Raw genomic sequence first — 26142 nt, 5'->3', positions numbered from 1 at the left:
CTCCCCGCTCCAGCGACCACCCCAGGCAAAGGCCAGCAGAAACCCGTTAGAGATGGGTCCAGGACTGTGTGCGGGGTGCCCACTGTTGCTCTGAGCCTTCACTTCCTTCTGTGTCCAAGGAAGCTTCCGGATCAGCCAAGGGCTCAGGTGTGTGGAGGGAATGACCTGAGGTGCTGTATGAAGGGACAGCCTCCTGTCCTGCACTCAGAAGTTGAGGCCCAGAGATTCTGCCCTTCAGCCAGGCCCAGACATCTGGGTAGAGGGAGCTCCTGTCCTGGAACTGCCACTGCAAGTCACGTGGCCTGGGGCAGTGCTTCTTGGAGCCCTGTCCCCACCTGCATAGGATGGGGAGGTCAGAGGGGAGCCTGCAGATCCAGTCTCACGTCTAGGGGGTGAAGGGGTGGCCTCCAGAAGGACCAGTCTGTGTAGGGGACCATCAGCCCCCTCACCCCTTGAGCAAGGTCGTGGTCCCTGCACCAAGGGAGCGGGCCTGGGATGGGAAGAGGCTAGCTGGGCCCTGGTGGTGCCTGGGGACTGCATGGGAGTCCCTGCCAGGGAGGGAGAGGGACAGAGGACAAGCTGGGGACTCTGGTGCTTGGGCTGGGGTCTGAGCGCCTGTCACCTCCACCAGCTCCCTCCTCCTCCTCCCTGAGGACTGAATCTGGGACACAGAAGGGCAGAGAATCAGGCCTGCCTTTCCTCTCCCTGAAAGAGCCTGTGCTGGCCCTGGGCAAAGAGAAGGATGAGAAGTGAAGCTGAGTGAGGTGGGGCTGCAGGGATCCAGGTGGGAGGGGCCCAGCCAGCCAAGGTTAGGCCCGGCCCCTCAGCAGGAGGACAGGCACTGGGGCCCTTGGGCAGGGCGCCGACTTGACACTGACCACAAGGGAGGCCCTTTTGCAATAGGAGAATAGAAGCCGGATGGATAAAGGAAGTGCTGGTCATCCTGGAGGTGCACGGGTTTGAGGAAGGCTCCCGGCCCCTACAACCCTCTGCGGAGCCTGAGCCCGGCTGCCCCCACTCACCTCAACCCCAAGGTGGCCCCACCACAGGGCCCCTCGCTGCCTGGACGGCTCTGCTGGTCTCCCCATCCCCTGGAAGAGAGCAAGGCCATGGGCCAGCTCCTGCTGCTGCCCCTGCTGCTGCTGCCCCTGCTGCTGTCGCCAGCATTTCTGCAGCCTGGTGAGTGCCCAGGACCACCCAGATGTGGGCTCTGCCCAAACCACAGGAGAGGCCAACCCGAGACAAAGGTGGGACATCTTAGGGAGGGCCCAGGCTCCCACCACCAGGAAACAAGGGTGGGTCCCACAGGGGCGGGTGCCCCCATCCTCTCTCTCCCATGCCTGAAGAGTGGGAGACCCAGGCCAGAAGTCAGTCCAGCCACCTGTCACACGACTGCCTGTGGCTGAAGGTGCGGGAGGGTCTGGGGTCACCCTCTTTGTGTCTTGCGGTGGCTTCAAGGTCTCTCCCCCACTCTCTCCCTCCCACCTCTAGGTGGTTCTGTGGGATCTGGTCCAAGCGGCGGTTATGGGTTCACTCAACCAAAACACCTCTCAGCCCCTATGGGTGGCTCCGTGGAAATTCCCTTCTCCTTCTATCACCCCTGGGAGTTAGCCACAGCTCCCAACATGAAAATATCCTGGAGACGGGGCAACTTCCACGGGGAGTTCTTCTACAGAACAAGGCCAGCTTTCACTCACAAGGATTACTCGAACCGGCTCTTTCTGAACTGGACAGAGGGTCAGGACCACGGGCTCCTCAGGATCTCGAACCTGCGGAAGAAGGACCAGTCTGTGTATTTCTGCCGAGTCGAGCTGGACACACGGAGATCAGGGAGGCAGCAGTGGCAGTCCATCGAGGGGACCAAACTCACCATCACCCAGGGTGAGTCCAGCTGCCCCGGCACCTGCCTTGCCCATCACAGTGACGCTTTTATTATCACCGGTGACGTCATCCCTGGCACCTCAGACCCCACTTCTTCTGACGACCCCTAAGTTCTCTCTTTGGCCCCTAACACTTCCTCAGGCCTTTGCCACCTCTCCCCTTTTCTCTTCCCCTTGTCTCCACATCTGATCTGCTTTCCCCGACCATTCCCCTCACTGTCCCCTCCAGATCCAGCCCCGCCCCCACTCCTCAGGCCTCAGCATCTGCCAGACCCTCTAATTATCCTTCATTCTTTCTCCAAACTGGGGCTCCAGTCTGGCCTCTCCCCATGACCTCCAGGCAGATTTGATCTCTCCAGGGTGTGGCTCACCCACTCTTTGTCATGTGTCTCTGCCTGGAGTCCCCGTTAGTGCCTCAGGGTGGGCCCCATATCTTGCATCTCTCACAGTCACGAGCTCATCCAGGAACCCCCAGCAGGTGCCCAGTGACTGGCCCTGGGAGCTCTGCAGTCCCTGGGTCAACCTGGGTTCCCATCTGCCCACTTCCTTCTCCCCCTCTGCTTCCCAGAAGTGTCCTTCAGCTCCTCCCTGACCTGTCTCACCTCTTCCTTCACCTGTCATACCCCTCTTCTCCTATATCCATCCTTTACCCTCACTTTCTCCCCAGCCCCTGCAGCCCCCCACTCTCCCTGACAAGCCCCTGGGTTCTTCCAGCCGTTCCCTCTCTGTCCTCCACTCTGGTCTTGCTACTCTGTCCTTCCCAACACTAAGGGACGTGTCTGCAGAAGTAAGAGCAGCAGCCCTCATTCACTGAGGCATCATGGCATGACCCTGGCAAATTGCTTCATGTGCATTGCCCTAGTGAACCCTCAGCAAGACTCCTCAATGGCAAGAGGAACTGCTATTCTCTTCAGTTTACAGATAGGGAAACTGAGGCTAACAGAGCCTATATAGCTGCCCAACGTCACACTAGTGGTGCAGATGGGATTTGGAAGGGATGGTGAGGGCGGGGCATAGTGGCTGACGCCTGTAATCCCAGCACTTTGGGAAGCCAAGGTGGGTGGATCACTTGAGGTCAGGAGATCGAGACTAGCCTGGCCAACATGGCAAAACCCTGTCTCTACTAAACATACAAAAATTAGCCAGGCATGGTGGCGCATGCCTGTAATCCTAGCTACTCAGGAGGCTGAGGCAGGAGAATCACTTGAACCTGGGAGGCGGAGGTTGAGGTGAGCTGAGATCGAGTCACTGCACACCAGCCTGGGTGACAAAGTGAGACTCTGTCTCAAACAAACAAACACAATGACAGGGATGGTGAGCTGCAGAGCTTTCTTGCCTAACCTCTAGCTACAGGGCCTCACCTATTGAATTGATCATAGTGTTCGCCTTGACCTACTTTTGAACCTAGCGATGGGATGTGTTGCACTAATAGATCTTCTGTTTTATTCAGAAAGGGCATCAGGGAAATTTGAGCCTAGGTTTATCTGTCTCCAGATCAGTGGGGCGAGGGGAGTTTCTCCCAGGCCCAGGCAGGAAGGGGGTGCATTGTCTGTAGAAAATGTTTTAGGAAACTAATCTTTGGCCAGGTGGGTTTATTTTTTCTAATCACTTGCACTGGCAACCCTAAACAATGCCAGGGATAAATTACTCTTCCCTGCAGGGACAGACACTCTCGCTGCCCGTGCCCTGGTAAACCACCACACCATCTTAACCACTGTGTTGGTTTTGGAGCAGATGGAGAGCGGCTCCATAATCCAAATGAAGCAAGACAGCCTTGAACTTTGATTTCCTACGTATTTCCTTAAATGGCCTTTTCTGAGAGATTTGGGTTTTTCTCAGGCCTTCTCTTCCTCTTTCTTTAATTCCTGCTTGCTTTTCTCACTTCTCTGCATAGGTCAGAGTTGTAGTTTTTTTCACTAATAATTTTTTTTTTTTTTTTTTGAGACGGAGTCTCGCTGTGTCGCCCAGGCTGGAGTGCAGTGGCCGGATCTCAGCTCACTGCAAGCTCCGCCTCCCGGGTTCATGCCATTCTCCTGCCTTCGCCTCCCGAGTAGCTGGGACTACAGGCGCCCGCCACCTCGCCCGGCTAGTTTTTTTGTAGTTTTAGTAGAGACGGGGTTTCACCGTGTTAGCCAGGATGGTCTCGATCTTCTGACCTCGTGATCCGCCCGTCTCGGCCTCCCAAAGTGCTGGGATTACAGGCTTGAGCCACCGCGCCCGGCCCGTTTTTTGTATTTTTTAGTAGAGACGGGGTTTCACCGTGTTAGCCAGGATGGTCTCGATCTCCTGACCTTGTGATCCGCCCATCTCGGCCTCCCAAAGTGCTGGGATTACAGGCTTGAGCCACCGCACCCAGCTATAAATTGGATTTTTAATTAATTCAATTAGTTGAATATTCATGCTTATTATAAAAAAACAAAATACAGGAAAATAATAAAAAGAGAAAAATGTTTTTTTTTTTTTTTTTTTTTTGAGACAAAGTGTTGCTCTGTCACCCAGGCTAGAGTGCAATGGCACGATCTTGGCTCACTCCAACCTCCACCTCCCAGGTTCAAGCGATTCTCCCGCCTCAGCCTCCAAGTAGCTAGAATTACAGGCACCCGCCATCATGCCAGGCTAGTTTTTTTATTTTTGTAGAGACAGGGTTTCACTGTGTTAGCCAGGCTGCTCTCGAACTCCTGACCTCGGATGATCTGCCCGCCTTGGCTTCCCAAAGTGCTGGGATTACAGGCGTGAGTCACCTTGCCCTGCCTTTTTTTTTAGACAGGGTCTCGCTCTGTCACCCAGGGAGTATGATCATGGCTTACTGCAGTGTTGATCTCCCAGGCTCAAGTGATTCTCTTGCCTTAGCCTCCCAAATAGCTGGGACTACAGGCATGCACCACCACACCTGGCTAATTTTTGTATTTTTTTTGTAGTCATGGAATTTTGCTATGTTGCCCAGGCTGGTCTCAAACTCCTGAGCTCAAGTGATCCACCCACCTTGGCCTTCCAAAGTGCTGGGATATAGGTATGAGCCAATGTGTCTGGCAAAAAAATCCAACTGAAGTACCATCATGCTAAGTAAGATACAACAAACTAAAGGAGTATTTGTAGCAGATACAAACTAAGTTTGTTGTTGGCTTATTAATGTTTTCTACGTAATTTTACTTTTGTAACCAAACCTAATTATGTTCTTTGTCACTTTTCTGTTTTATTTCTAAGCACAAAAATCCCAATTTCCACTAAAAGTTGAAAATATCGGTCAGACACAATGGCTCACGCCTGTAATCCCAGCACTTTGGGAGGCTGAGGTGGTGGATTCACCTGAGGTCAGGAGTTCGAAACCAGCCTGGCCAACATGGTGAAACCCCGTCTTTACTAAAAATACAAAAATTAGTCGGGTGTGGTGGTGCATGCCTGCAGTCCCAGCTACTCAGGAGGCTGAGGCAGGAGAATTGCTTGAACCTGGGAGCCGGAGGAGGTTTCAGTGAGCCAAGATCCCACCACTGCACTCCAGCCTGAGTGACAGAGCAAGACTCTGTCTCAAAAAAAAAAAAAAAAAAAAAAAAAAAAAATTATATTTAAATTCTTAATTTAAAAAAAATTATATGTAGTGAGAATTTATTTTGATATATGGCATAAACAACTAAATTGATCTTTATATGAAGTAATTAATCAGTTGTCCCAACCCCATTTACTGCATTTTTATCTGCTTCTCTATTGATACATTAGGCCTGGTTTTAAAATTATTTTTATAGAAGAGCATCTGTTTCTGGTCAGTCAATTCTGTTTCACTGATCTGTCTTTTCTTACATCAGCACACAGGTTTAGTGATTGTAACTTTACCACGTTTGAATGCCTAGGACGATTTCCATCTCAAACATATTACTCCTTCCTCAAAAACTTTTTTAGGCTGGGCGCAGTGGCTTCATGCCTGTAATCGCAGCACTTTAGGAGGCTGAGGCACGAAGATTACTTGAGCCCAAGAGTTTGAGACTTAACATGGGCAACATAGTGAGACCCCATCTCTACCAAAAAAAAAAAAAAAAATTAGCCAGTTGTGGTAGTGCAAACCTATGGTCCCAGCTACTCAGGAGGCTGAGACAGGAGCATCGCTTGAGGCCAGGAGGTTGGGCCTGCAATGAGCTGTGATTTCACAACTGCACTCCAGCCTGAGTGACAGAGCAAGACCCTGTCTTAAAAAACAAAGCAAAACAAAAAATATTTTTCTGTTGTTGCCTGCCTGTTCCTTCCCCACTGTTAGAATAACTTTATCCAGTTTAGGGGAAAAAAACAAAAACAAAAAACACAACACTCTTTTAAGTCACAGTTGCATTAAACCTATAATGCAATTGACAGAAACCGAAATCAGGCTCATACACAATCTTCCCACCCAGGAACAAGGTCCTATTTTATATCCCTCAGTAAACCTTGGTAGTATTCTGCCAAAGAGCATTTAAATGTCTCATAAGATTGTTTAACTGTCTGTAGTGAGCCGAGATCACGCCACTGCACTCCAGCCTGGGTGACAGCCAGATCCTGTCTCGGGAAAAAAAAAGATTTTTTTACCCTCTATATTTCCTTTTGTTATTAATATACAAGATTACTTTTTGAATCCTTAATAATTGTTATTATAAAAGTAATGCATAGGTGGCCGGGCACCCAGTGGCTTATACCTGTAAACTCAGTACTTTGGGAGGCTGAGTTGGGCAGATCACAAGGTCAGGAGATAGAGACCATCCTGGCTAACACGGTGAAACCCTGTCTCTGCTGAAAGTACAAAAAAATTAGCTGGGTGTGGTGGCAAGTGCCTGTAGTCCCAGCTACTCAGGAGGCTGAGGCAGAAGAATCACTTGAACTGGGAGATGGAGGTTGCAGTGAACAAAATTGTACCACTGTACTCCCAGCCTGGGCAACAGAGGGAGACTCTGTCTAAAAAAAAAAAAAGCATAAAATCTGGCCAAGACGGTGGGTTATATGCATGTTTACCATCACCCCTTCCCAGAATCTACTAAAACAATAGCAAAGGGAATTTTTTAAGAAAGAAATCCTCAAGAACAAGAAATATATGAACTGGATGTACAAAAGCAAATTTTGAGAAGCTGGAAACAGACTAATGGAATTGGTTTAGGGCTAAACCCTAAGCCAGTGTTGGGAAACCCAGATGAATGGCAATTTATACCAGAAAACTCTGTAAAGGTTCAGTAATGTTGGCCCTGAGTACCCCTGAAAGTAGGAGTGAAGATGGGTCTGAAAACTAGAGGACATTGAAAATCTACTTCAGAAGCAGGGAAACCTCCATTCCCCATTCCCCCACCCTAGCCCAAAGACAAGAGGTTTGCTTTCCAGAATAGATGAACCAGAGGGCCTCTGGGGCAGCACCCCAGGGATAACTGGCAAGGCGATTGGGGTCTGGTCCTCATACTGAGTCCCCCAGCACCGGGGACTATACCTTGGCCTCAGCTGTGTCTGGGAAGCCTGAGGCTAGAGTCCCTATATGATTAAATGAAACAAACTTCTCCCATGAAACACGAAGAACAAAACAAACATGAAAAACAGAAAGAGGAACCTGGAAGAAACCAAAACAGTTCAGGGAGTATAAAATTTTAAAATACTCAGCATCTCCTTCTATTCAGAAAGTTAAGAGACCTCGTGGATGTGATAAGAGGGGGTGCTTTACAAAGGAACTTGCAAACCACAAAGAAACCACAAAGAAAGCTCTTGGAAATTTAAGATGCAATAGCAAAAACAAAAAATTCCATTAAAGGGCTGGGCATGGTGGCTCACACCTGTAATCCCAGCACTTAGGGAGTCCAAGACAGGAGGATTACTTGAGGCCAGGAGTTCAAGACCAGCCTGGAAAACATAGCAAGAATCTGGCAACATAGCAAGACTCTGTCTCTATAAAAAAAATAAAATTTAAAAATTAGCTGGGTGCAGCCTGTCGTGGTAGCTTGCACCTGTAATCCCAGCACTTTGGGAGGCCGAGGTGGGTGGATCACTCAACAAGTCAGAAGTTGAGACCAGCCTGGCCAACATGGCGAGACCCTCCCTGTCTCTACTAAAAATACAAAAAAAATTAGCTGGGTGTGGTCGTGTGTACCTGTAATCCCAGCTACTCAGGAGGCTGAGGCATAAGAATCATTTGAACCCGGTAGGCGACGGTTGCAGTGAGCTGAGATCACACCACTGCACTCCAGCCTGAGTGACAGAGTGAGACTCCATCTCAAAAAAAAAAAAAAAAAAAAAAAAAAAAAAAAAACCTAGCTGGGTAAGGTGGCACATGCCTGTAGTTCCAGCTACTCAGGAGGTTGAGGCAGGAGGATCACTTGGGGCTGGGAGGTCAAGGCTGCAGTAGCTGTGGTCCCACTACTGCACTCCAGCCTGGGTGACAGAGTGAGATCCTGACTCAAAAAAAAAAAACCAAAAAACAAAACAAAGCCACCACCGCCACCAAAACAACCACAAATGCACCCAAGGATGAAATTTACTTTTGAGTGTGGGAATAAATATAAAAATGGATCAATTCTTTTTATGTGTCAGGTGATGGTGAAAAGAGAAAAGAAGAGAACTGAAGTGGAGTGAGTGGGACAGAGATTGCTAAGGGTGGCCCTGTATTCACACTGAACAGGGAAGGCTGCTGTGAGATGAAGCAGAGCCTGGTGTAGGGTAACTGGGGAGACCTTAGAGTGAGGCACAGTTTGGGAAAACAATCAGGGACGGGGGGAAGTACCCTGGGACCAGCAGCAGGCCTGAAGAGCAAGGGGAGGGAGCCCACAGAAGACTGGAATGTGTAGAGAGGAGCTGTGGCCTCTGGAGTCAGAAGTTACAGGGCACGAGAGCCCACAGATAGGGTCCACCAAGGCCAGCTCCAAAGGCACAACGCAGGGATGGAAGAACTGGGGAGCGGACCTGGAGAAGCCCTAGGAAGATCCAGCCTAGACACAGATTGATTGGTAGAACATAATAGAGAGGTTGGGAGAAGAATGTTCCAGTCACACAGGACAAGTGTGGCTGAAGCCAAAGGGAAGAGGCAGAGGTTACAGGAGGCGGGGAAGATCCTGTGTGGCTTTAAAAGCCAAGGAAACAACTCACTTTCGCTCTGAGTGCCATGGGAGCGAAGGAGCATTTCCTGCAGGAGTGCTGAGATCTGACTCACACTTTTTTAAAAAAAAAATTATTACTTTTTTAGATGGAGTCTTGCTCTGTCGCCCAGGCTGGAGTGCAGTGGCACGGTCTTGGGTCACTGAACCTCTACCTCCCGGGTTCAAGGGATTCTCCTGCATCAGCCTCCCGAGTAGCTGGGATTACAGGTGCCCACCACCACACCCGGCTAATTTTTCTATTTTTAGTAGAGACAGGGTTTCACCATGTTGGCCAGGCTGGTCTCGAACTGTTGACTTCAGGCGATCGGCCTGCCTCGGCCTCCCAAAGTGCTGGGATTACAGGCGTGAGCCTCCATGCCCGGCCCCAACTCATAGCTTAAAAGCATCCCTATGGCTGTGGTATGGAGGAAAAAATTATAGGTGAGCGAAGTCAGAAGCAGAGAGACCAGGGAGAGATGATGCAGCTTGGCTTAGCGAGATGGCAGTGCATGAGGTGAGAGGTGGCTGATACTGGTTAGTTATATTTTGAAGACAGGGCAGACAGGATTTGCAGATGGATTGGATGTAGGGTATGAGAGGGAGGGAAGCAAGGATGACTCTAAGGTCCTTGGACTGAGCATCCTGAAGGACAGAATTGCCATTTACTGAGGTAGAGAAATGGGGAAGAATGGGTTTGGGAGGAAATCAAGAACTCTGTTTTGGACACCTTACGTTTGAGTCGTTACTAGACATACAAATGGAGGCGTGAACAGGTAGTAAGATCTCTGAGTCTAGAGTGCAGGGGGAAAGTTGGCTGGATATATCAACTTGGAACCTGGCCTGGGCAACATAATGGAACCCCGTCTCCACCAAAACAAAAAAAAATTTTTTTTTTTTTTTTTTGAGACAGAGTCTCACTCTGTCACCCAGGCTGGAGTGCAGTGGCATGATCTTGGCTCACTGCAACCCCTGCCTCCAGGTTCAAGTGATTCTTCTGCTTCAGCCTCCTAAGTAGTTAGGACTGCAGGAGGGCACCACCACACCCAGCTAACTGTTTTGCATTTTTAGTAGAGATGGTGTTTCACCATATTGCTCAGGCTATCCACAGAAAAAAAATTTTTTTTAATTATCTGGGCATGGTGGTGTGCACCTGTAGTCCCAGCTACTCAGGAGGCTGAGATGGGAAGATCGCTTGAGCCCAGGAGTTGGAGGCTGCAGTGAGCCATGGTTGCACTATTGCACTCCAGCCTGGGCGAAAGAGGAAGACCAATCAGGATACCACTGATATTTAATGTCACGCGGTGAATGAGATCATCTGGGAAGTGAGTGTGGCTAGAGAGGAAGTTTCAGGACTGGGCCCTGACATTAGGTTTGGGCAGATGAAAAGAAATCAACAGAGATGACTCAGAAGGAGCTAAGAGTGAGGCAGGAGAACCAAGGGAGATGGTGTCCCAGAAACCAAATGAATAACTCACTTCATAAAAGGGGGAGTGAGGAGTATCAAATGCTGAAAAGCTGAGTCAGATAAAGAAAATGGGGGTGTAAGATCTAAATTCTCCATGTCAGTAGTAAGAAGTGAGTAGATACCACTTAAAGCAAGCAAATCAAGCAACGGCAATATTCGCATGCTGTTTAGAAATAGGAGGTTAACACCAAAATAAATAGCTAAAGTTGCTGAAAATAGTTGCCTCTGGGGAGTTGGAAGGGAGTAGTAGGCAGGTGCAGGAGGCTGCTGTTTTTTTCTAAGTTGTGTGAAATTTGTTGGGTCTGAATTATGTGCCGATACAACTTGGGAAAAAAAAGTGTTAAATTTAAAAACTAATAAAAGTACTGGTAATACTTACACGTAATTTTAAAAATACAAAAGGAAGTTAAATAAAAGGTAACATTCACCTTATCTCCCCAGTCCCTACCACTTTGTGTGGAAGTATTCTCTCTTACAGATACCGACATAAAACATAAATAGAATCAAACCACATACTATGCTGCTCTAGAACTTGCTATTTTTACTTAAAGTAACTTGAATCTCTTTCATTCTAATATATATACATCTATTTTGTTTTGTTTTGTTTTGTTTTTGTTTTTTGAGATGGAGTTTTGCTCTCGTTGCCCAGGCTGGAGTGCAATGGCATGATCTCGGCTCACTGTAACCTCTGCCTCCGGGGTTCAAGCGATTCTTCCGCCTCAACCTCCCAAGCAGCTGGGATTATAGCTGTGTGCCACCACACCTGGCCTATGCCTTTTTAATTTTTTTTTCTTTTTCTTTTCTTTTTTTTTTTTTTTTGAGATGGAGTTTCACTCTTGTCACCCAAGCTGGATAAGGTGGCACGATCTCAGCTCACTGCAATCTCTGCCTCCCAGGTTCAAGTGATTCTCCTGCTTCAGCCTCCCCAGTAGCCAGGATTACAGGCACATGCCACCATGCCCACCTAATTTTTGTATTTTTAGTGGAGATGGATGGGGTTTCACCAAGTTGGCCAGGCTGGTCTAACTCCTGATCTCAGATGATCCACATGCCTTGGCCTCCCAAAGTGCTGGGATTACAGGCATGAGCCACTGCGCCTGGCCATTTAAAAAAATTTTTTCGCTGCTCCTTGCAGAGCAGGGCTAACTCCTAGTCATTGTGCTCTGAATCAGCAATGCCTTTTTAAATGGCCGCATGCATCCCATGGTAGTGATGTATCATAATTTATTTAATCACTGTTCTATTTGAAGACCGTTAAATTGTTGCCACATCACAAACTATAATGTAAAGAACACCCTTCAACACATGTCTTTGAATACTTGGGCAAGCATTTGCATAGGAGAAATTCCCAGCACTGAGACAACTGCAACAAAGGGCACACATAGGTCTTTTATCTTTTGATAGATCTTCCCAAATTGCATTCCCAAAGGTTCTGCCCATTTATACTCCCATTGTGCATGACAGTTTCTCTCTCCCTAAACCCTGGCCAATAACGGGCATTTTCCTCTACTCAGATCAGTTTTTTAAATGGTCTCTTGTATTAGTCTGCATTTTAAAAAATTTTGTTTTTTGCTGGGCATGGTGGTTCACGCCTATAATCTCAGCACTTTGGGAGGCTGAGGTGGGCAGATCACTTGAGGTCGGGAGTTCGAGACCAGCCTGGCCAACATGGTGAACCCTTGTCTCTACTAAAAATACAAAAATTAGCCGGGTGTGGTGGCACGCACCTGCAATCCCAACTACTTGGGAGGCTGAGACACAAGAATCCCTTGAAGCCGGGAATTGGAGGTTGCAGTGAGCCAAGGTTGCACTACTGCACTTTTTTTTGTTGTTGACAGAGTGACACTATGTCAAAAAGAAAAAAAAAAAAAAAACAGAAAAAAAAATTTTGTTTTTGAGACAAGGTCTCACTCTGTTGCCCAGACTGGAGTGCAGTGGCACACTCATAGATCACTGCAGACTCAACCTCCTGGGCTCAAGCGATCCTCCCTCCTCAGGCTCCTGAGTAGCTGGGACTATAGGCATGGGCCACCACACCCAGCTAATTTTTGTATTTATCATAGAGACCGGGGGAGCAGGGGGTCTCACTATGCTGCCCAGGCTGGTCTCAAACTCCTAGGCTGAAGTGATCTGCCCACCTCAGCCTCCCAAAGTGCTGAGATTATAGGCATGAGCCACATTGCCCAGCTTTGAAAAAAAAAAACAAAACAAAAAACTTTTGAATGAATATTAGCATTAGGATTATGGTATCTTTTTATGAAATGGATTCAAATTGCATAGTTTTCCATCTTTATGTTCTGGAAACTTCTATGTGGGAATTCTATGTTCCTTAAATTTTTACAAGAACTTATTTATAAAACTTCCTGAGGATGGAGACCTTATGAAAGGTAGTTCTTTCATAGCCTTCTCATTTCTTCTTTGTCTACTGATCATTAACCCATTTATGCCAGAGGCTGCAAATTTTTTGTGTGAAAGATCAGACCTTGGCAATGACCTTGAGCAGTAGCATATAAATAATTCACACAAGCTTAGCGTTCCAATAATGGAACACTAGGCATAAATAAGTTAAGGTATACTACTTTTTTTGTTTGTTTGTTTTGAGACAGAATCTCGCTCTGTCACCCAGGCTGGGGTACAGTAGCGTGATCTTGGCTCACCGCAACCTCCGCCTCCCAGGTTCAAGTGATTATCCTGCCTCAGCCTCCCAAGTAGCTGAGATTACAGGCGCCCACCACCACACCCAGCTAAGTTTTGTATTTTTAGTAGAGATGGGGTTTCACCACGTTGGCCAGGGCTGGTCTCAAACTCCTGACCTCAGGTGATCCGCCCACCTCGGCTTCTCAAAAGTGCTGGGATTACAGGCATGAGTCACTGTGCCTGGCCCCAAGGTATACTAGTTCTTAAATCAATTTTTAAAAATATCACCCAGGCCTGGCTCAGAGGCTCATGCTTGTAGTTCCAGCTAATCAGGAGGTTGAGGCGGGAGGATCACTTGAGCCCAGGAGGTGGAGGCCACAGTGAGGTAGGATTGTGCACTCCAGCCTGGGCAACAGAGCAAGACCCTGTCTCAAGAAAACCCAAAAGACACCCATTTCACAGATATTTTAACATTTAACAATCTATAATTGAGCATATATTCACTCATGATTGCAACTGGCTTTTGTTGTCATTAGGTTTGCTAGTCTTGTCTACCTTCTTGTTGTTGCTCCTTTAAATAACCAGTTTCTGCATTTATTTTGCTTGTGGCTATCTGTTCCCTAATAAATTTATTCCTATGTAACTTTTCATTACTTTCTTCCTCTGAGTTTCCTTATAGCTGTCTCCTCTCTGGGGTTTTTTCTTTGGAAACTGAATATTTTATTTGTTTTAAAAATTTATTCCCATTTTAAGTAATAAAAGCATTTCATACTGAGTTTAGCTTAGAGTGTTGCTTTAGTCATACACCAGGGTTCTTTTTTAAAATATGTATTACTCTAGTTTTTATTTTCTAAACAGTATGCTATTATGTATGTCTCCTTTAATTAAAACATGTTTAAATTCCCAATAGAGATATAGCATTTACACTTTTAGTAATTCCCCTTAAGAGTGGACGAAGATTTTAGTTCATCCTAACTTGAAGACATTAAGGAGCCTGATTTTTTTGTCCTGTGGCTGAGTACTATGTCAATTTTTTAAGGGTGCATGAAACATCTATAAAGAAGGTGTCACTTGTTTGTAGGATGTGAAGGTCAATATATATTAATGTGGCCTTAAAAACACATTTTCAATATACAGTAGGTTTTTTACAGATGTGTTCTCACTTATTAAGACAATTCTGGCTTGGCATGGTGGCTCACGCCTGTAATCCCAGCACTTTAGGAAGCTGAGGCAGGCAGATCACCTGAAGTCAGGAGTTGGAGACCAGCCTGGCCAACATGGTGAAACCCTGTTTCTACTAAAAAAAGAAAAAAATAGGCCGGGCGCGGTGGCTCAAGCCTGTAATCCCAGCACTTTGGGAGGCCGAGACGGGTGGATCACTAGGTCAGGAGATCGAGACCATCCTGGCTAACACGGTGAAACCCCATCTCTACTAAAAAATACAAAAAACTAGCCGGGCGAGGTGACGGGCGCCTGTAGTCCCAGCTACTCGGGAGGCTGAGGCAGGAGAATGGTGTGAACCCGGGAGGCGGAGCTTGCAGTGAGCTGAGATCCGGCCACTGCACTCCAGCCTGGGCGACAGAGCCAGACTCCGTCTCAAAAAAAAAAAAAAAAAAAAAAAAAGAAAGAAAAAAATACAAAAATTAGCTGGGTGTGGTGGCATGTGCCTGTGATCCTAGCTACTCGGGAGGCTGAGGCAGGAGAATCACTTGAACCTGAGAGGTGGAGGTTGCAGTGAGCCGAGGCTGCACCATCGCACTCCAGCCTGGGTGACAGAGCGAGCCTCCGTCTCAAAAAAAAAAAAAAAGATAATCCTGTAAAAAGACACATTGTATGATTCAGCTAATACGAGGTATTTACAGTAGTCAAATTCATAGAGACAGAAAGTAGAGGGGTAGAAGGGTGGTTGCCAGGGACTTCGGGACACAGGAATGAGGAGTTGATGTTTAACACATAAAATATTTCCGTTGAGGAAGATGCAAAGGTTCTGGAGTTGGATGGTGTGATGGTTGCACAGCACTGTGAATGTGCTTGATACCACTGAACGGTGCATGTAGAAATGGTTAAAATGACATATTTTATGTTACTTGCATTTGCAACAATAGACTCTTTTTGATCCTGTGATTTAGTTATCCCTATTTGTGAGTGAAGAGATGAGGTTCTGAGGTCACCCTACTGATAACTGATGTAGAATCAGGTTTTAACTGAGTTGCCTGTTAAGTTGAATTTGAGGAGGAAGAAATAAAATGAAAGGAAGGAAGAAATAAAAGGAAGGAAGGAAGGAAGGAAGGAAGGAAGGAAGGAAGGAAGGAAGGAAAGAGGGAGGCAGGGAGGGAAGGAGGGAGGAAGGGAGGAAGGAAGGAAGGGAAGGAAAGGGAAAGGAAAAGAAGGAAGGGAAAAATAAAAGGAACTGAGTCGTCTGCATTGAAAGCTGTTAGCATGTCACCCTGTTCCCCGCTCCCTGTGTGGGCTTCAGAGAGGAGCTCCCTCACCACTAATGTCCCCCAACCTAGAAAGCAGCACACCATGCCTTTTACCCAGACACCCTGCACCCGCAGGGGAGGGTCTGTTCATTCCTCATCTCTCCCCAGCTGTCATGACCACTACCCAGAGGCCCAGCAGCATGACCACCACCCGGAGGCCCAGTAGCGCAACCACCACAGCCGGCCTCAGGGTCACACAGGGCAAACGACACTCAGACTCTTGGCACCTAAGTCTGAAAACTGCCGTGGGGGTGACAGTGGCTGTCGCTGTGCTCGGAATCATGATTTTGGGACTGATCCTCCTTCTCAGGTGGAAGAGAAGGAAAGGTAAGTGCCCAGGACCCATCCTCTCCCCAAGCCTCCCATCTGGGGGTTTCTCAGAGCCTACCTGCAGCTATGGGGCTTCTGAAATATGCAGACCCTGCCTGCTCCCCTCAAGCCCACTGAGGCTGACTTCACGGCCTGTGCTGGGTTGTCTGCATTTGTGAGGCTCCTGCAGTGGGGTGGGGCAGGGTCACATATGAGAGCCCACAGCCCTTTTCACACAGCTGATCCCCACCCAGTTCACTCTCAGACATCACGCATCTACCTCCCCTGAAGGTTCCTGGGGAGGGGAGGGTCTCCCCTGGCAAAAGGACAGAGAGAGCAGAAGGGAACGGAAGTAGGCTGAGCTCAGCAGGCACTGGCCGACTGCCCACCTGCCACGGCCTGGCTTGAAACTGGAGAAGCAAAGTAGATAAAGCATAAACCATAGACTGCTCTCAGTGAACTAGGGGTGTGGGGTTGTCAGTTGCCTTAAGGACTAATTGCTTCATTGAGAAAGAACTACGGCAGCACTTAATAAGGGTGGGAGGAAGGAGAGGTAGAGAGAGAGAACTTCCCAGAGGAGGTGATAAAAGTCTCAAAGAAGAAAAAGAATTAGCCTGGCAAGTGGTGAGGGTGGTGTAGAGGTCACTCACTTTCCATGCGGGTGGAGGAAACCATTCCAGGAGCTGTAGGAATCTCAGTGCTGGTGGAGGAGGCAGGAGAGGAGGGGATCTTGGAAATCACACCCAAGAGCCTCCAATCCCAGAGGCAGTGTGAAGCAGTAAAGGGTGACCTCAGCTCCCGTGAGAGACCTCAGTCTGTGAAGGAGTGGCCAGAGGTGGGCCAGGCTGGGTCAGCGCAGTGCAGGGGTGAGGTGGAGAGAGGGAAAGGGCCAGATCCTGGAAAAGATTAAGTAATAAAACCAAAGAGGTGAGGTGCAGTGCGGTGGCTCACGCCTGTAATCCCAGCATTTTGGGAGGCTGAGGCAAGAGGATTTCTTGAGCCCAGGAGTTTGATACCAACTTGGGCAACACAGGGAGACCCTGTCTCTACAAAAAAAAAAAAAAAAAAAATAGAAAATTAGCTGGGCATGGTAGCCTGTGCTTGTAGTACCAGCTACTGGGAGACTGAGATGTGAAGACTGCTTGAGCCCAGGAGTTTAAGGTTACAATGAGCTATGATTTCACCACTGCACTCCAGCCTGGGAGACAGAGCAAACTATCTCCAAATAAATACAAAAATAATATAAAAAATTTTTTTTATAAAGACATTTGGTTGGCTGGTCAGGGTGGCTCATGCCTGTAATACCAACACTTAGGGAGGCCGAGGCAGGATAATCTCTTGAGCCAAGGAGTTCAAGATCAGCCTGGGCAACTTGACAAAACCCCATATCTACAGAAAATACAAAAATTAGCTGGCTGTGGTGGCGTGCGCCTGTGGTCCCAGCTACTCCAGAGGCTGAAATGAGAAGACTGCTTGAGCCTGGGAGGTCGAGGCTGCAGTGAGCCGTGATAGTGCCACTGTACTCCAGCCTGGGTGACAGAGCAAAACCTTATCTCAATAAATAAATAAATAAGTTGATTGTTAGATTGGTGTAGGGGCAAGGGAGCAGGAATAAGCCCCTGTTTCCATTTGAGTGGATGAGGCTGTAATGAAATCACCAAATACAATGATGAAGAGAGGAGGAGATCACGCTTGGAGGAGAACAATGCCTCGTTTAATTTGGGATCCGTTACACTGGGGATCCACGTGTGGCATCTCAGCAGAGTTGTCCATTGGAAACTCAGAGTACACATTTACAGTTCAAAAGAGAAGACAAGGCCTGAGGCATTAATGAGTTCCACCCCAACATCCTCCAAACCTGATCTGAAGTTACCATCAAGAACGTTTGCAATGGGCTGGGCATGATGGCTCCCGCTCATGCCTGTAATCCCAGCACTTTGGGAGGCCAAGCTGGGTGGATCACTTGAGCCCAGGAGCATGAGACCAACCTGGCCAATGTGGTGAAACCCTGTCTCTACTAAAAATACAAAACTTAGCCAGGTGTGGTGGTACGTACCTGTAGTTCCAACTACTGGAGAGGCTGAAGTGGGAGAATTGCTTGAGCTCAGGAGGCAGAAGTTGCAATGAACTGAGATCATACCACTGCACTCCAGTCTGGGTAACAGAGTGCAAGGAAATTTGCTCTATCAGCTATGAAAGCACAGAGGGGAGGAGCACGGGGTCGGGGCTGCCTGCAGTCAGATCCTGGCCTCACACCCTCGCCAGGGAAACAGGCTTGCTGGTACAAAGGCTGTGCACCTCAATTTCCTCATGGCAAAGGGAGTGAAGATGGTACCTACGTGGGGTTGTCCTGATGATTAAATGTACTGTGTTTAGAATAGATCTAGCAGAGGGTGTGCCACAGGAGCATAAGCACTTAGAATGACTAAACAGTAGGCATTAAACCAGGGAACACTGGCTCTCATGGGAGCACCATCGCATGAATACATTTAAAACAAAAGACAAAATGGTACGACATTGGCATATTCATACACGGATAAAGTAATGGAAGAAAAGAGGAAAATGTAAGTATAACAGAATGAAAAGAGACCCAAATATATGTGGGAATTTAGTTGGTTAAAAGGTTTCTAATCAATGGAGAAAGATGAGTAATTCAATGAATGGTGCTGGAACTATTCAGTAGCCATCTGAGAAAAAACAACATTATCTCCTTAACTCATAATTTGTACCAAAATAAATTCCACAGGGATCAAAGATTTAAATGAGAAAAAAAAACCCTAGTACCAGAAGAAAATGTGAGATTATTTCATAATCAAGAAGTAGAGACAGTCTTCCTCAGTATGACCAAGCCCCAAAGCCATGGATTAAAATATTAAAATCTGGCCAGGCACGGTGGCTCATGCCTGTAATCCCACCACTTTGGGAGGCTGAGGCAGGCGAATCACTTGAGGTCACGAGTTCAAGACCAGCTTGGTCAACAGGGTGAAACCCTTTCTCTACTAAAGATACGAAAATTAGCTGGGCATGGTGGTGCACCCCTGTAATCCCAGCTACTCGGGAGGCTGAGGCATGAGAATCGCTTGAATCCAGGAAGTCGAGGCGGCAGTGAGCTGAGATCACACACAGATGCACTCCAGCCTGGGCGACAGAGCGAGACTCTGTCTCAAAAAAAAAAAAAAAAAAAATTAAAATCAACCACTTAATTATTTTTTTTAATTCTGCAGAACAAAAACCACAGCACTTTTCTCCTGAGAATGAGTAAGAGGGTCAGGGAATTGAAGAGAAAGTTTGGCATAATCACTGAGGAAACAGGAAGTGGAGTTTGAGGATTCAGCTCAGATGAGAAATTCTAAATCTATGATAGCAGCGTTGTGCATGGCGCATTTTCCCCCAACAGTAGTCAACCATTCAGATTTTGAGACCTTAGTGATTTTTGTTGGTCAGGAATTGTCAGTTGCTACCACCAGGGACCAGAAGTAACAGTGGCTTAAACAAGACAGAGCTGGGTTATTTTTTCCTCTTGTAAACAGATCTGGAAGCAGACAGCACATCACTGTTCTTAGACACTCAGGTTCCTACCTTTCTGATTTACCAGCCCTGATGCTGGCTTCTGTCCCGAAGGTTGCCTCATAGCCCAAGATGGCTGCAAGGATTCCAACCACTATTTCTGGGTTCCTGGCAAAAAATAGGAGAAAGGAAGAAAGGGGAAAAAAAAATCCCACTATGCCTCAACTATCTGTTCCCTTTTAAAGAGTCTTCCTGAAAGACCTAACAACTTCACGTGTGAGAGCCCCCAGCTTTCTCCACACAGCCGACTCCCCCTACCCCAGTTTATATCTTATTGGCTAGAATTTGGTCATATATCCCACAGCTATCTGTAGGGGGAATCCTCCCACTCCAAATAAAATCAATTTTCTGTAACTAAGAATAATTGAATAGATATTGGGTAATCAAGTAGCATTTCCGCCATAAGACACCCCATGATTAGAGATTTGTCAGCTAAGTGTGGCAGAGAGACAGGAGATCACAGGTCAAGGAGCTAGTGAGAAAGCAGGAATGGAGAGCAGAGGGATCAGCAGGGAGTCTGAATAATCTGTAGAAAAGTAGATTATCAAGGGATAAGAGTTCAATGAAGTCTAAGAACAGGTACAGTGGGATAATGACAAAAGGCAGCTGGAACGCTTCCAGGCTTATTCTGTGAGGTCACCATTACCATGATACCAAAGCCAGACAAAGATACTACAAGAAGGAAAAAAAAACAACTACAGACTGATAACCCTGATGAATATTGATGTAAAAATCTTCAACAAAATAATAACAAACCATATTCAACAGCATGGCAAAAGAATTATACACCATGAGCCGCGCACAAGAATCACTTGAACCTGGGAGGTGGAGGTTGCAGTGAGCTGAGATTGTGCTATTGACACTCCAGCCTGGGTGACAGAGTGAGACTCCATCTCAAAAAAAAGAAGAAGGAGCTGAATCGGAAAAAAAAAAAAAAAAAAGGATAAATCAATATACCAATGGAATAGAATACAGAGTCTAGAAATAAACCCTTGTGCATATGGTCAAAAGACTTGACAAGGGTACCAAGAGCACTTAATGGGCAAAGGACAATCTCTTCAACAAATGGCATTGGAAAATTGAATATCCACACCAAAGAATGAAGTTGGATCCTTATCTTATACCATACACAAAATCTAACTCCAAATGGATTAAAGACCTAAAAGTAAGACCCCAAACCATAGGGAAAAAGCCTCATGACTTTGAGTTTGGCAATAATTTCTTGCCTGTGATACCAAAAGCACAAGCCACAAAAGAAAAAATAGACAAATAGGACCACATTAAACTTCAACATGTTTTTTCATTAAAGGACATAATCAACAGAATCCAAAGGCAACCTACAGAATAGGGAAAATATTTGCAAATTATATATCTAATAAGGAGTGAATATCCAAAATATATAAAAACTCCTACAATTCAACAACAACAAAAAATCAACCCAATTTAAAAGTGGGCAGTGGATTTTAACAGACATTTCTCCAGAGATGATATATGCTATGGTCTGAATGTGTCTCCTCAAATCATGTATTGGAAACAGTCCCCAGTGTGACAACTGGGAGGTAGTGTGTTTTGGAAGGTGCTTAGATCATGATGGCTCTGCCAGATGAACGGATTAATGCCATTATAAAAAGGGATTTCAGGAGTGGGTTCACTGTCTTGTGATCTTCTGCCATGTGAGGGCACAGTAATCCTCCCCTCTGGAAGACACAGAAAAAAGCAAGTTGCTGGCACCTTGATCTTGGACTTCCCAGCCTCCAGAATTGTGAGAAATAATTTTTGTTTTGCTTTGTTTTACTTTTCAGCAAACTCTTGTCCAACAGAAGAAATAAATTTGTTCTTTATAAATTATACAAGCTCAGATATTCTTATATATATTAGCAGCACAGGCCGGGCGCGGTGGCTCAAGCCTGTAATCCCAGCACTTTGGGAGGCCGAGACGGGCAGATCATGAGGTCAGGAGATCGAGACCATCCTGGCTAACACGGTGAAACTCCGCCTCTATTAAAAAAAAAAAAAAAAAAAAACTAGCTGGGCGTGGTGGCGGCGCCTGTAGTCCCAGCTATTCGGGAGGCTGAGGCAGGAGAATGGCGTGAACCCGGGAGGCGGAGCTTGCAGTGAGCTGAGATCTGGCCACCGCACTCCAGCCTGGGCGGCAGAGCGAGACTCCTCTCAAAAAAAAAATAAAAATAAAAATATATTAGCAGCACAAAATAGACTAAGACAGTACACAAATCGCCAACAAGCAGATGAAAATGGCCAACTAATCATCAGAGAAATGCAAATCAAAACCACAGAGAGCTATCTCCTTATACCCAGAAGGATAGCTACTATTAAAAATAAATAAGTGTGTAAATGACAAGTGTTGGGAAGAATGTGAAGAAATTGGGGTCCTTCTGCACTGTTGATGGGGGTATAAAATAGTGCAAATGATATAGAAAAAAGCATGGCCTTTCCTCAAAAATTTAAAAATAAAGGCCAGGAGTGGTGGCTCACTCCTCAAATTCCAGCACCTTAGGGGGCTGAGGCGGGCGGATCACCTGAGGCCAGGAGTTTGAGACCAGCCTGGCCAACATGGTGAAACACCATCTCTACTAAAAATACAAAATTAGCTGGGTGTGATGGCAGGCACCTGTAATCCCAGCTACTCGGGAGGCTGAGGCAGGAGAATCGTTTGAACCCAGGAGGCAGAGGTTGCAGTGAGCTGAGATTGTGCCACTGCACTCCAGCCTGGGTGACAGAGCGAGACTTCATCTCAAAATAAATAAATAAATAAATAAATAAATAAATAAATAAATAAATAAGGCTACCATATGATCCAGCAATCCCACTTTTGGGTACATGCCCAAAAGAACTGAAAAGAAAGGTCTTGAAGAAATATTTATACACCCATGTTGACAGCAATACTATTTTCAATGGCCAAGAGGTGGAAGCAACCCAGATGTCCATCAACGAATGGACGGATGAACAAAATGTGGTTTATACATATAATAGAATATTATTCAGTCTTTAAAAGAAATTCTGGGCCAGGTGCAGTGGCTTACACCTGTAATCCCAGCACTTTGGGAGGCTGAGGTGGGTGGATTACCTGAGGTCAGGAGTTTGAGACCAGCATGACCAACATGGTGAAACCCTGTCTCTACTAAAAATACAAAATTAGCTAGGCCTGGTGGTGGACGTCTGTAATCTCAGCTACGTGGGAGCTTCAGGCAGGAGAATCGCTTGAACCCAAGAGGTAGAGGTTACAGTGAGCCTAGATCACACTACAGAACTCCAGCCTGGGTGACAAGAGCAAAACTCCGTCTCAAAAAAAAAAAAAAAAAAGAAAAAGAAAGAAATTCTGACACATACTACAGTATAAATGAACCTGGAAGACATTATGCTAGGTGAAATAAGGCAGTTACAAAATGACAAATATTGTATGATTCTGCTTTTCGGTGGTACCTAGAGATATGAAATTAATAGGAACAGAAAGTAGAACGGTGGCTGTCAGAAGCTGCAGGGAGGAGGGAGTGGGGATTCTTTAAAATAGTGTCAGTTTTGCAAGATAAAAAGGTTCTGGAGATGTTTCATAACAGTGTGAATATACTTAACACTACTGAACTGTACACGTGGTTAAAAGTGAATTCTAGCATTTTTTTTTTTTTTTACCATAAGTAAAATAAAATATAACCTGTTTAAGTTTCAAAGGGAGGGGAAAAACAGAGGGACAGAAGAGTGCTGGAAGGAGGGAAAGTTGCAGAATGGAAATGATACTAGCAATTAATATTTCAGAGTTCCAGTCTCAACATAAAAAAAAAAAGTCCTGTAGAAGTGGAAGGGGAAGTCCCTGGAGTTGAGGGGTACCTCGAGGCCTGGGTTCAGAGGGTGTCTCTGTGGACGTGGAGCCCTTCTGGGAAGAGGTTGGACGGTGGAGCGGATGTCTGTGAACCAGGAGCCCAGTGCTTGGGAAATACTGCAAGGATGCCAGGGGGACAGGATGGGCAGGGTACAGTGGGAGAGGCAGCAGAGGATTCACGGTGGGACCAGCCAGAGGAGGCCTAGTGGTGGCAACAGAACTTCAACAGCCACAAACATGAGTCCCAAGCACAAGGCTCCTGGTTCCTGAAGCCTGGAGGGCAGACCTAGACGCCACCTAGAAGAAAAGCACAGGTGTGGTCTCCCTGAGGACCTGGAGGGAGTGGGGGCAGGGTACCAATGTCAAGGGGAGGGGAGGGGAGAAGTGGCTGGGCAAGGGCTCAGTGGTGGAGGGAGCCAGGTTGGGACTGAGCAGAGAGCTCAAGAGAGAAAGAAACCAAGGGAGGGGGTCAGGGTGAGGGGGTCTCAGGAGGTGACGTGGAGGACAACAGGGAGGACAGGTGGGGACCTCAGGGTGCCAGCTGAGTCCCAGGCCCTTCTTGATGTGTTTGGGTGGAGCAGCTGGTCCCTCTAAGGAGGGCCTCAGCCTAGGGCGCAGCACAGAAGGTGGGATGGAGGCTGCCATCACCCGGATGCCACCCTGACTCACTGTCGGTCCCCCTACAGGTCAGCAGCGGACTAAAGCCACAACCCCAGTCAAGTGAGTGCTGGGCCTCCCCAGGGGGGTGGGGAGGTGCATGTGCAGGCAGTGGCCTGGTTTGGGAAACAGGGAGTATGCTGCTAAGAACCCCACAAACCCAGCCTGCCACAGCCATTGTTGCATCCCCAACTTACCCATCCTTGTCCTCCTTTGTCCTCTAGGGGCCAGGCTCTTGACCTCAGGCTTTCTGTCCCCTAAATACTAGACTAGTGGACTCCGGGTTCCAGCACGAACACTTAGAGTCTCTTTTCTGGAGTGCCCATCTGTGCCCTCTGCCTGCCTTTCCTGGTGTTACTAAGCTTTTCCTGCTCTTCACCTGCTTCCTCTCAGCCTGGATCTTCCAGCTTTTCCATATCGCCTGCTCTCGTTCAATCTGTCCTGTTCCCCTGCTGAATGTGCGGTGGGGGCCCCAGGCTTCCTCTGCCTCCAGCACCTCTCCCCGCTTGTGTGTGCTCAGGAGGGACTCACCAGCCTCTGCCTTGCTCCCCTCTCCAGGCTAGGGCCTCACTTTTCCTTTTTCTGGGCTCTTCCTCTCCACCCTCCTGCCTCTCTTTCCTTTCCTCTGGCCTCTCCTCTCCATGGCTGTAGGTCTCCTGCTGAAGAAAGCATCACCCCTGCCCTTTCTCCTGCGCTGGCTTTTGTCAGCTGCCCTTCTCCTGTCCCTCATCAGGTTCCTTCTCCAACCATTCACCCAGCCTGAGCCCCTGATCAGAAGACCTGAAATTCACACAATTGGTTTGCTTCTCCCAGTTTTAGCCAAGGCAGCACCAGCAGAGAGAAAGCAAGGATTGACCTTTCCTATTTTTCCTCTCCGTGTTCCTCTCATACAAGCAGCTTCCCTAGAAGAACCCAACTTACTGAGCACCGAGGGACCTCTGCTGGGCCACACACAAATTGCCCCTAATTCCTCTTCCAAGCAGCCTCCTCTGAGTCTAAAACCATCACACCCATCCTGAGCAGGGTGGACAGGTTGCAGAGCACTCCCCAAAGAGAACCAGCCCCTAACACGTGTCATAATTATTTTTTCTTTTTTTCTTTTTTTATTTTTGAGAGAGGGTATCGCTCTGTCACCCTGGCTGGAGTGCAGTGGCGCAATCATAGCTCATAGCCTTGAGCTCCTGGGCTCAAGCGATCCTCCCACCTCAGCCTCCTGAGTAGCCTGGACCATAGGCGCACACTACTATGTCGGCTAATTTTTGTATTTATTATAAAGACGGGGTCTTGCTATGTTGCCCAGGCTGGTCTTGTACTCCTGGGCTCAAGCAATGGCCACCTGCCTCAGTCTCCCAAAGTGCTGGGATTACAGGTGCCACCACCCAGCCCATGTCTTAAATGCCCAGCCTCTAACATATTTCCTATCCTCTTGTTCCCACACAGGGAACCCTTCCAAAACACAGAGGAGCCATATGAGAATATCAGGAATGAAGGTGAGTCCTTACCACCATCCTTCCCCATTTTCTACCCCTGGCCCTTCCTGTTTCCCCAAACACCCATTACCTGGGTCCATGCCCCTCTCAGTGTTTTCTTCTTTCCATTCCTTGCCCCTTGCCCCCACGTGACCCTGGTCCTGACCTAGCAGATAACCTCACTCCTAGAGCCCCCTGCCCATCTCTCTCCCCTGGTTGTCACACCACCTGACCTTGGCACACCTTGCTTTTTATTCCTAGGACAAAATACAGATCCCAAGCCAAATCCCAAGGTAAGCAGTCAGACCAGGGCCTGAAGGAATTAGAGAAGCCTGGAGAAGGTGGGGTGGAAGGGAGAGGGGGAGTGTGGTGTGGGCAGGAGAGTCAGATTGTAGGCTTGCCACTAAGATGGGGACAGCTCCATCTCCACTGTCTAACCTTTTCTCTCTGGATTCTCGCCCAGGACGACGGCATCGTCTATGCCTCCCTTGCCCTCTCCAGCTCCACCTCACCCAGAGTACCTCCCAGCCACCATCCCCTCAAGAGCCCCCAGAACGAGACTCTGTACTCTGTCTTAAAGGCCTAACCAATGGACAGCCCTCTCAAGACTGAACGGTGAGGCCAGGCACAGTGGCGCAGGTCTGTAATCCCAGCTACTCTGAAGCCTGAGGCAGAACAGAGTGAGCCCAGGAGTTCAGCGTCAGCTTTGACAATGGAGCGAGATGCCATTGCTAGTTAAAAATGTGTATTAACAATAAAGTAACAAATTTAAA

At 47.4% G+C, this 26142-nt stretch overlaps 1 protein-coding gene across 4 annotated transcripts; it reads left to right on the top strand.

Moving 5' to 3' along the window:
- Nucleotides 1-33: 33 nt before the first annotated feature.
- On the top strand, nt 34-26142 carry PILRA (paired immunoglobin like type 2 receptor alpha). 4 transcript variants are annotated; one of them, XM_073012762.1, is made up of 8 exons: nt 34-147; nt 904-1179; nt 1492-1881; nt 15641-15859; nt 23930-23963; nt 25341-25390; nt 25631-25662; nt 25833-26142. In XM_073012762.1, exons 2-8 carry the CDS (start codon nt 1110-1112, stop codon nt 25953-25955), a joined length of 918 nt encoding a protein of 305 aa, XP_072868863.1. In that variant the 5' UTR covers nt 34-147; nt 904-1109; the 3' UTR covers nt 25956-26142. The 4 variants fall into 4 exon arrangements, with proteins under 4 accessions (XP_072868863.1, XP_072868866.1, XP_072868864.1 ...); XM_073012764.1 differs by lacking the exon at nt 34-147 and having other exon boundaries at nt 997-1179; nt 1735-1881; XM_073012763.1 differs by lacking the exons at nt 34-147; nt 15641-15859 and having other exon boundaries at nt 939-1179.

The sequence above is a fragment of the Chlorocebus sabaeus genome, chromosome 28 (genome assembly GCF_047675955.1).
Source record: "Chlorocebus sabaeus isolate Y175 chromosome 28, mChlSab1.0.hap1, whole genome shotgun sequence".
NCBI lineage: Eukaryota > Metazoa > Chordata > Mammalia > Primates > Cercopithecidae > Chlorocebus > Chlorocebus sabaeus.
Note: the sequence above shows the minus strand (reverse complement) of the source record. Positions and strands in the feature narration are given on the sequence as shown.